The sequence below is a fragment of the Rhinopithecus bieti genome, unplaced genomic scaffold (genome assembly GCF_001698545.2).
Source record: "Rhinopithecus bieti isolate Rb0 unplaced genomic scaffold, ASM169854v2 scaffold_28163, whole genome shotgun sequence".
Taxonomy (NCBI): Eukaryota; Metazoa; Chordata; class Mammalia; order Primates; family Cercopithecidae; genus Rhinopithecus; species Rhinopithecus bieti.
In genome coordinates, this window is record NW_016813718.1 from 1954332 (window position 1) to 1963976 (window position 9645).

Here is a 9645-nt window from a genome sequence, read left to right on the forward strand (position 1 = left end):
CCCATGTCTTTTTTGGGGACATGATGTGGAGGGCCCAGTGGGAGGTGGGCACCATGGGTGGGAGCAGAGCCTGAAAACACTTTGTGATGACTTCAGGGTTTGCTGCTGAGATTTCACTCATCTTCCCCTGTGACACACGCATCCCCACAAACATATACCAAGGACATAACTGAGGACCAAGAAGTCACAACCTAAGAAACTATCGCTGGGGAACAGTTTGCTGTGAAACATCATTTTATTAACTAATTTTATTTTATTTTATTTTTTACAAAAATAGACAATTTAATGAACAAGAAGTACAAAAGATTCTGGATATTCAAACTCCAGGAAGGGGGAGAGCCTGGTTTTGGCTGCTTTGCGGCTTTCATTGAAAGCAAATGAGGCAGAAAGGCCCCGGCCCCACCCCCACCCCAGGTCCTGGCTCAAACCGCACCTGCTCCCCTCCGACCCCAGTCTTGGCTCATGCTGAGGTGTGCACCTCTGCCCCTGACCCCTGGGCTGGCCTGGGAGTGCCTGCCCCGTCGGGAGGTCAGAGATAGCCTCCCCAGGTACAGAATCACCCACATCCTGGAGCTTCCCCCACCAAGTCTCCTGTCCAGACCTAAGCTGAGAGAACACTCAGCGATGGATTGTCCCCACGCAGCCCCCCGCCTGCCGTGGCAAGTACAGCAGCAGCAGCAGCAGCAGGGGCTTTAGCTACATTCTCACACTACTGAACACAGTGATGGGGCTGCTCACAGAACTGTCCCAGGGAGGGACACAGCCCCTATTGGGGAGACTAGCCTGAGCTTGCTTGCAGCCCAGAGGGTTGGAGAGGCAGTCATCCCCCCAAGATTCCTGGACTAGGAGCCAGCAGTCCCATAGCTAGGCTGGTAAACTCACATTTTAACATTTGGCATTATTGCACGTTTGTCCTGGTCACATCGGTCTGTCTGGGATGTCAGCTTTGTCTGCAGGGGTTCCCAGGTGACATGCAGCGCTGCCAGTGCAAGTCACTCCCTCCACAGGCAAGCCCCACTGCTGAGGATAGTCAGCTGGTCAGCCGAGCCCTCAGACAGGTCAGCCTGAGGCCTTCACATATGTAGTCTTGTTGGGATCAGGGACCACTTGGCTCCATCCAGTCTTGAAAAAGACCAGCTGCCGACCTGGGGGGCAGAGGTGAGAGGTAACAGGGCTGGATGTTTCTCTTCCTGGATGCAGGGCCATTCTCCCTAATTTGACTGCCTTGAACACATGTATACCTCTCTCTCATCATCTCAGCACCCCCCTTGACTTACGATGGGCCACCACTATCTATCAACCTCCAAAGAGGTCCTGCCATCTCCCTTGGAAGGGCTTCTCCCACTGGCTCACCTGTCCAGGTGGTCTGGTTGGTGACCACAAAGGCCCGACACTGGGCATGGCTCTCACAGACGTCCACAGCCTCAGCCAGGTTGAACACTGAAAGGAGGCAGCTCCCATGGTGGTAGGATGGCCAGCAGCGATAGTCCTCCTGGGGGATGGTGCTGTCTGGGATGCGCTGGTACTCTGTGGGTTGGGGATGGAGTAAAATGAGAACTCTGTATGCCCAGGTTTGAGTGCCCAGGGATGTGTCACTTTCTGAAAAGGGCGGCAAGACTCATTGCCTAGGTTAAAGCTGAAGTCCAGCCCAACCCTCTAGCATGGAGATGAAGGCAGCTACCACTGTTGAAACTGGGCTGATTCATCAAAAAAGACAAAGCACAGACTTGGTTTTCAGGAGATACATATCTCCCAAATCTAAGGGCACATAGCTGGGTCAGGCAGTACAAGATAGCAGGCACATGCAAGGGGGACAGACATATACAGGGACCCATGGAGTCCCAGCTATCTAGGTGAATTGCTGAGGTCAGGACATTTTAGACAGTTAGAGCCAGGCTTCTCAAACTTCAATCCCACCAAGGACTCTTGTTAAAATGCAGATTCTTCTTCTTATTTTTTTTTTTGATGGAGTCTCACTCTGTTGCCCAGACTAGAGTGCAGTGACACAATCATAGCTCACTGCAGCCTTGAAATCCTGGGCTCAAGGGATCCTCCCATCTCAGCCTCCTGAAGTGCTGGGATTACAGGTGTGAGCCACCATGAGATTCTGATTCATGAGGTCTGGGGTGGAACTGAGAATCTGCACTTCTAACCAGCATCCAGTGTGGCCTGCAAGGGTTCAGAGCAACCTTCATTCACATTTTCTCCTGGCCTTGGGGAGAGAAGTTAGGCAAGTTCCTCAGAAGGGCCTGGGATGGAAGGGAGTCAGGGGTTTTTGAAGTTAAGAGGCATGCAAATGGACTGAAATGCAAAAAATCCACAGCTAGAGTGGGGAGGGGGCTGGAGGGAAAATCTGAGATCTCATTCTACAGAGAGAGCCTCAGAAGCTCTGAAAACTCGTCAGGCGCGGTGGCTCAAGCCTGTAATCCCAGCACTTTGGGAGGCTGAGACGGGCGGATCACGAGGTCAGGAGATCGAGACCATCCTGGCTAACACGGTGAAACCCCGTCTCTACTAAAATACAAAAAACTAGCCGGGCGAGGTGGCGGGCGCCTGTAGTCCCAGCTACTTGGGAGGCTGAGGCAGGAGAATGGCGTAAACCTGGGAGGCGGAGCTTGCAGTGAGCTGAGATTCGGCCACTGCACTCCAGCCCGGGTGACAGAGCAAGACTCCATCTCAAAAAAAAAAAAAAGAAGCTCTGAAAACTCATAATCCAGTGAGCTGCTCAGCTGCTGGCCTCTTGTTTGCTCCTGTCTTTCCCACTGCCTGGAGAGCCCCAGCTCTGGGCTGATAATGCAGAAGCCCTGGGCCTCTGGCCACCCCGCCCTCCTGCCTCCTTCTACCAGGGACTAGACCAAAGTCCAGGGCTGACTGTGATTTACAGCCCCATAAACGGCATCCTCAGGGACAGAGCCAGCCATTGTTCACCTCGTTAAACTTTATTTACAGGGCTAACAGGGCTCCCCTACCCCTAAGACTAGCCAGAGCTCCTTGAATATGGAGGCTGCTCACCCCTCAACCCCTGCCAACCCCAGCTAAACCCCAGGGCTTCAGCAGAAGGACCACAGCCTGAAACCAGTGGCCAGAATTCTCCCCCTGCCCTTGGGGCTTCCTGGCTGGTTTCAGTGTGTGCCTCCCCTAACATCCAGTGCCCTTCTAGTCCCAGGAGATTAGAGGAAGGAAAGGGAAGCAAACATATACTGTGTTCCAGCCGTGTCATAGGAACTGCACTAATTGCTTTCACACATTTCACCTGACATTTAATTCCCATAAGAATTTGGTGAGGTGGGTAATGGTGAACCCAATTCACAGATGAGGAAAGTGAGGTTCAAGGGGTAACTTGCTCAAAGTCACAGAGCCAGTACATGACAGGGTTTGGAGCCATCCAGAGTAGGGTGTCAGTGTCCACCCCCAGGTTGAAGGCAGAATTATAGTTGCTCTAGCTCAGCTAGAGATGGAACCCCAGATTACTCCATGTCAGCCCCTCCACGATTCTATGTGAGCCCCTAGAGTGGCCTTTGGAGACAAGGGTAACCAGAGAAAGGGTTATAGAGAAATAGGCCACTTAGCCTAATTGGGCTGGGTCATTCACCCTCCCACCTGTTTCTCGCTTCCCTGTGGATCAGGCTGGGGTCACTCACCAGTACTGCTGCTTGCCGTGGAGTTCTGCAGATACTGCCCACTCCGATACAGGTGCAGCACCTTCTCCAGCTGGGCCAGGGTCTCATCCACCCCCCAGGCGAGCTCTCCTGCAGAGTGCAGCGTGGCTAAGACAGGAGGCCTGGGGCTCCCACTCCTCCCTGAAGTCAGCAGCCAGCTGCTCCCCGCTCTGCCTTCAGAGCCTGTGCCCCAGTGAACAGAGGGTTGGGGAGTGGGGAGGTTGTGGCAGAATGCCACCTTAGGAAGTGATGGTTTCTGGACCCCCTGCTGCCCTGGGTTTTTTTTCTCCCCACTTTTGCTGGGGGTGGGGGGTGCGGGGGGAAGGTGCCTGGAAGCAGATGGGCCCTGGAGAGCTCACCTGTGGCGTTGACAATGCTGTCCAGCAGAGGACGCAGTGAATGCGGGGCACTGTGAGGCAGGAGGTATGTGAAGAAAAACCTGTGGCAGAGAGAAACCAGTGGCTCAGGGATCCAGCCTTTGGAGACACATCCTTCCTCTATTCCAACCTGGGGTAAACGCTAACCTGGCCAGGGAGCTGGATCCCTCAGGCTTAGCAACCAGGCAGGCTGCTGTGAAGTCTACTCAGCCTTGGGGGAGGGGGCTGGGCGCATGCTAAGACCACACCTAACTTCACACTAACTGAAACCAGGGGCCTGCTTCCCATCCCTTCCCAGGACTTGCCCACCTCCCAGCCCCACATCATCCCCTGACTGACCCCCGGTGTCAGAGCAGCCCCATGGCTGGGGCCCAGTGAGGAATTTCCCAGAGCACAAGGGCCCGGGTAGGAAGGGAAAAGTGCCAGTTCCACCAGCCCTAGGCTCCGAGTCCAACACTATTTTAAGAAGCTTCCAGCTGCCACCCCCTAACACAGATTCTCCTTGGAGCTATTTTTAGCCTCCCCATCAGAAGCCTGAACGTTCCCTTCTGGACAGGGTAGAAGCCTTCCCTCACTCTGGTCAAGGCTGAGTCTCCCTTCCCAGCTGGCCTCCACGTTGGCTCTCTTCCTGCCATGCCCTCCTGGCCCATTCTCCTTCGATGGAGTTCCTGAATCGGGGGTGGAGGTCACCTGTAGGCATTATAGAGGTTCCGCTTCTCGTTCATGCCCTCGCACCAGCCGTGGGCTGAGCAGGGCAGGGTGAAGTTCCTGGCCGGAAACTCGAGTATGCAGTCAGCACTGCCTGCACACGGCGTCTCCTCCACACGTGCGTCATCCAGGTCCGTCACTTTGAGCTCCCCATCCACCAGCACAAACTGTCGAGGGCGGAAGTCTAGCAGAGTGACGGAGCCCAGTGGGGAGTGGGCCAGGTGGTGGAGGAGGCGGCCCAGGCTCAGGCAGATCTGAGGGGCAGAGGAAAAGACTGCTCACTGCTTCTCTCCTGGGTGGGGGTCTGTGGGACTCGAGGGCGCCCTCCTTGTGGAATCTGAACTTTGCTTGTGGGGGTTGGCACTTCTCTTCTGTAGGTCCCAGTGCTCCACAAAGGCCAAGGTCAGCAGCCTTAGAGAGGAGGCCAGTGATTTCCTATTAACTCTCAGCTGGCCTGACCCTGCAAATGATATGGAGTGGGTGGGAAACGGCAGCAGCGAGGGTCTAGGGATAATGTGTCTCTTCCCTGAAGTCGCATCCTGAATGTAGTTTTAGTTCAGTGTATGGAAATAGCGGGAGGGTCAAGATGGTATTAAGGTCTTTCCTAGTTCCAGGACACTGGCCCTCCCACAGTCAGGCTGAGTGTGAGTGTGTGAGTGCTCCCCTCTTTAAGGTGCCAGCCCCCACAAGCTGGTGTGTACATGGGCACAAGGAGGGGTGAGGAGGGCAAGAGCACAGAATGTCGGGATCCTCTACATCTTCCTTCTGTTTTGAACACTTTGGCCGGTGGCTGAGTCAGCCTGTGCGCCTTCTTCTCCTCCCTCTCCCTGGGTGGAGGAGGAGTGGGAGCTGCTCTGGAGGGCTGGCCTTCTAAGGGAGAGCCATCCTAGCAAGGAGCCCAGGGCCCAAGCCCTCCTCTAAGCTCACTCGGAATCGATCCTCCCAGGAAGTTTGCAGCAGCTGGATCATTTCTACAGGGGCGCCCAGCTCCGTGATGGTGGTCAGGGTGTCTGGGATGTCCTCGCTGTCCTGGTAGCAGTAGCCATAGAGCTGGGGAAAGCCGAGGGCAGGTCATTAGGTCACAGGGTGGGGGTGGGGACAGGGAAGGGCTGGACTGTCAGGGTCCCCCTCTCTCTCCCCCCACCATCCCTAGGCCTTTGCTTCAGCTCAGGCCAGAAGAGAATGCAGCGCTGCCTGGGAAGCATGCCCTCTCTTCCCTGCAGTCAGACTTCCTACTCATCATGCCAGCCCCTCACCCCTCCCGACTCAGGTAAATGGGCAGGTCTGGCCACTGGGAGTTAACCACGTGCCAGGCACCCTGCTAAATTGCTCTATGTGCATAACTCAATTCTTATAATGGGCACAGTAGGTACTATTATTCTCTCCAACTTCAGGTGAGGAGGCTGACTCAGAGAGGTTAAGTTGCTTGCATAAGGTGGCACAGCCGATCAGTGCAGGAGCTAAGATGTGAATTTGTGCCACTCAGATTCTACAACCTGTCTTTCTTTCCTTCTTTCTCTCCTTCCTTCCTCCCTCCCTCCCTCCCTCTCTCTCTCTCTCTCTCTCTCTCTCTCTTTCTTTCTTTCTTTCAGAGCCTCGCTCTGTTGCCCAGGCTGGAGTGCAGTGGGATGATCTCAGCTCTGCTCCACCTCCTGGGTTCAATCAGTTCTCTTGCCTCAGCCTCCCGAGTAGCTGGGATTACACGCACTTGCCACTATGCCCAGCTAATTTTTGTATTTTTAGTAGAGACAGGGTTTCACCATGTTGGCCAGGCTGGTCTCAAACTCCTGACCTCAAGTGATCTGCCTGCCTTGGCCTCCCAAAGTGCTGGGATTACAGGCGTGAACCACTGTGCCCGGCCACAATCTGTTTTTTCTAAGAATGCTGTTTGCTAATACACAAGCCAGCATACGGTTGGGCATTATCCCTCCTCCCCTTCTCCAATCTGTATCCCTCACCATTTCTACCTTTTGGCAGCTTCAATTTTCTCTGTGTGGGTCTTGAGGGAGGAAAAACAAGTTCCCTCAGATTGGTAACAAGTGTTGATAAGAACAAGGTACCTAAGGGCACATGCCGGGGTGTGTTTTGCATATGAGTGATGTGTATCAGTGGGGTTGGTAGTGAGTGATGATTCCTCCTGGAAGATCAGTTCTTTTGGGGTTACCCTCACAGGGAACTGCCCACTCTATATCATGCGGGGAGAAGCTCTGCACTGCCCAGGGACTTCTGGGAAGCACAGTCTGACTGTCACTACCACCTAAACAGCATCCTCAGGCTTCTCCCTGGCTCTTCCAGCATACTCCACAGCAGCCAGGGGCTCGTATAGTGCTCAAAACAACCAGCACCCTGTGGGGTAGAAACACAAAGGCCGAGTTGTCCAGGCCCGACTGGGGGAGAGGAGAACTATGCAGTGGAGGGGTGGGGATGCTAAGCCCATGGCCTGGATATCCCTGTGCACTGTCACCCTCATATCATCGTTCATACCCTCCCCAGAGCCACTCTAGGTCCTCACATGTCCTCTTCCCACCCCAGGAGTGCCCCCTCAGCTCTCCGTCATCCTGCTGGCATGGGGGAAGGCCTCACTCTCGGGCTGTGACTTGGGGGGCCAGGGCAGCTCCAGGCACCCTCTTCTCTCTCCACCCCCTTCCCATCAGTCCAGGGAGGCCCCAGATCCTGGTGGGGTGGGGGGAAGGTAAGGGGAACAGCCCTGGGGCCTGGTTCTCATTTTCTTGCCCAGAGTCTGAGCCTTTGTGGGAAACTTCTGAAGGTTATTAAACACCCGGAGGTCGTTAAATGCGCTGTTAACGAGGTATTAATCAACACCCCTCAGGAAAAAATAAAAAGACACCATTAACCCCCCCAGGAAGCGTGAGGCTGAGCATTTCAGTCACATCTTTTGTTCAGCTGGGAGAAGAAATATACTTTAGCAGGGCCAGAATCTGGGCCCAGGCAGGCCTGGGGGCCCCAGGATGACAGGGGAGAGGTGGGGAGAGATTGAGGGGAGGGAAGACCCCTGTGCCCTTTGGCCCTGGGCTATAGAGGAGTCAGTCACATGAGGGAGTGTGTGTGCGTGTGTCAGGGGTGGGATGGGGAGGGGTCAAAGAAGATGGATGGAAAGATCTCGCCCAGGCTATCCGTATGACCAGAGAAAGCTCTGGGAGGTGCAGAGTGGGGCCTGCTAGCCTGGGCATTTTCTACTAGAATCCACAGCACCAACTCTGCGCTGCTCAGAGAGGAAGGGTGGTGGGCCTGCACCACTAGGAACTCTAGAAATGTTCTCTGACTCCTCCCCAGTTCAGCAAACAGTCAAATGGTTTTGAAATTTTAAATGACTCAGAGGTATTAAAGCAGCATTATTTCTAGTTCCCTGTACACCTGCCCTGAAGCCTCCTGGGCAGGAAGACCCCACTGTAGGCTTCCCTGCCAGCAAAGACAGCCAGTTGAGGAAGCCAGAGCAACATGGGCCTGGGGGTCAGAAGATGAATGGGGGAGAGCCCTCAAAGCAGTCCCTGAACTCAAACTAAAGGGCCCCCCACTTTTCACTTTTCCTGGGTAGAAAGGACCTGTGACCCTCTCTCCCTTAGCAACCCTGTGCCCTGGGGCCACTAACTCTCGTCTGGGACTCTACAGTAAAGAGTCACACAGCCAACCCCAGACAACCCTGGTCTTGGTTTGGTGAGGGAAGGGTGAAAACTATTCTGTTGTAATTTGTTCTTTGGTGCCTTCAGAGTTGGGATGGGGGCCTGACATTTCAGAGGAGGACCGTCCTGTGATATATGCGTGGGGCATTAGCTGAATGCTTGTCAGGAAGTTTGGGCTGGCAGGAAGAGTGAGGCAGAAGTTTCTTAAAAGATAGGAAAGCACATCAAACATCAAACTCGTCTGAAGGGAGAGGGGTCTTGAGTCAAGCAACTAAGACTTTATGTCCTGCTAAGTCACTCAAGATCTCTCCACTCCCTCAGGATCTGGCTGACACCCTAGAGTTTCCAAAAAGTTCCCAAGAGTCCCTGGGAAGCAAAGAGTACAAGATCCTCCCAGTCAGAATGGCCACGTAACCAGGGGCTCACTCCCTGAAGCTGCAGACAGACACAGTGTGAGCTGTGCAGCCAGGCTTCACTACACACAACTGTTGGTTCTGCCGGAGCTCCCGAGACCAGGTTGGGGCCCAGGGCCCGGTCACAACTGTCTGACCAGGGTGGGGGAATACAATGGAGGAGGGTGAGACTGGGAGCCAACAGGAGTATAAACAGCTTTTCGGCCAATCTCTCCTACTCTACGATGCCCACCCATCTCCCTCCAGGGCTAGGGCGCCATCTCACTCCTGAGGAAAGGAGAGAGGGACTCCTGGGTTTCCGGTCATTTCTGCTGGGTGCAGAAAGGTTAGTTTGAGTGGGCTGGGAGGTGGAAGGTGTGTGCAAGGTTCATCTGTTGGGGAGGCTGCACACACCCCATGTTCACCAGGCCAACAGCGGTCAGGGATTCCCCTCTCAGTTTGCTCAGACATGTGCAAAGGGAATAGTCTGTCTAATCTTAGGATGGAGGGAGACCTGAAAGAGAGGAAGTAGTGTAAGGGCAGTGCTAGGACTGTGAGAGGCTCACTCTAAGTCTAGCTTGAGGGCACAAGGTGGGGGTTTCAGCTCTCCCATGTGTCTCCAGCGAACAGGCGAGGCAGAGTCCCACGGAGTAGGAACCTGGGCATTTGGCCTTCTCAACCTTCCAGCCTCTTGGCTATCTATATACACTCAGACAGTGTGACATTTAGATCCTCAGGCCGCCAGTCTGTCCACTGAGCTGAGACCTTGAGGCTTCTCCAGGGACTCAAGGACCCGCTTTAAGGTCTGGGGAACCCTTGGTTCACTTCTGGGAAGGGCTGTGTTCTCTTTTTCTAGCCTGCTCCCCAG

The 9645-nt window shown here is 54.4% G+C and overlaps 1 protein-coding gene across 3 annotated transcripts; it reads right to left on the reverse strand.

The window, feature by feature from the left end:
- Window positions 1–208: 208 nt before the first annotated feature.
- Window positions 209–9620, reverse strand: PKDCC (protein kinase domain containing, cytoplasmic). Of its 3 annotated transcripts, none has more exons than XM_017848925.1 (7): window positions 9192–9620; window positions 5672–5794; window positions 4727–4998; window positions 4019–4098; window positions 3642–3749; window positions 1354–1527; window positions 209–1145 (listed from the first exon to the last, which is right to left on the reverse strand). In XM_017848925.1, the coding sequence occupies exons 1-7, from the start codon at window positions 9246–9248 to the stop codon at window positions 1060–1062; spliced, it is 900 nt and encodes a 299-aa protein (XP_017704414.1). In that variant the 5' UTR covers window positions 9249–9620; the 3' UTR covers window positions 209–1059. The 3 variants fall into 3 exon arrangements, with proteins under 3 accessions (XP_017704414.1, XP_017704416.1, XP_017704415.1); XM_017848927.1 differs by having other exon boundaries at window positions 7002–9616; XM_017848926.1 differs by having other exon boundaries at window positions 6805–9616.
- Window positions 9621–9645: the final 25 nt, after the last annotated feature.

Bases quoted from the DNA above. Each gene is read 5' to 3' on its own strand.
- PKDCC (XM_017848925.1), bottom strand. From the start codon at position 9,248: ATGTCTGAGCAAACTGAGAGGGGAATCCCTGACCGCTGTTGGCCTGGT. The intron at 4,999-5,671 runs GTGAGCTTAGAG...TCTGCCCCTCAG, and splicing joins CCTGGGAGGATCGATTCCGA to ATCTGCCTGAGCCTGGGCCG. The intron at 1,146-1,353 runs GTGAGCCAGTGG...TCTGCCCCCCAG, and splicing joins CAACCAGACCACCTGGACAG to GTCGGCAGCTGGTCTTTTTC.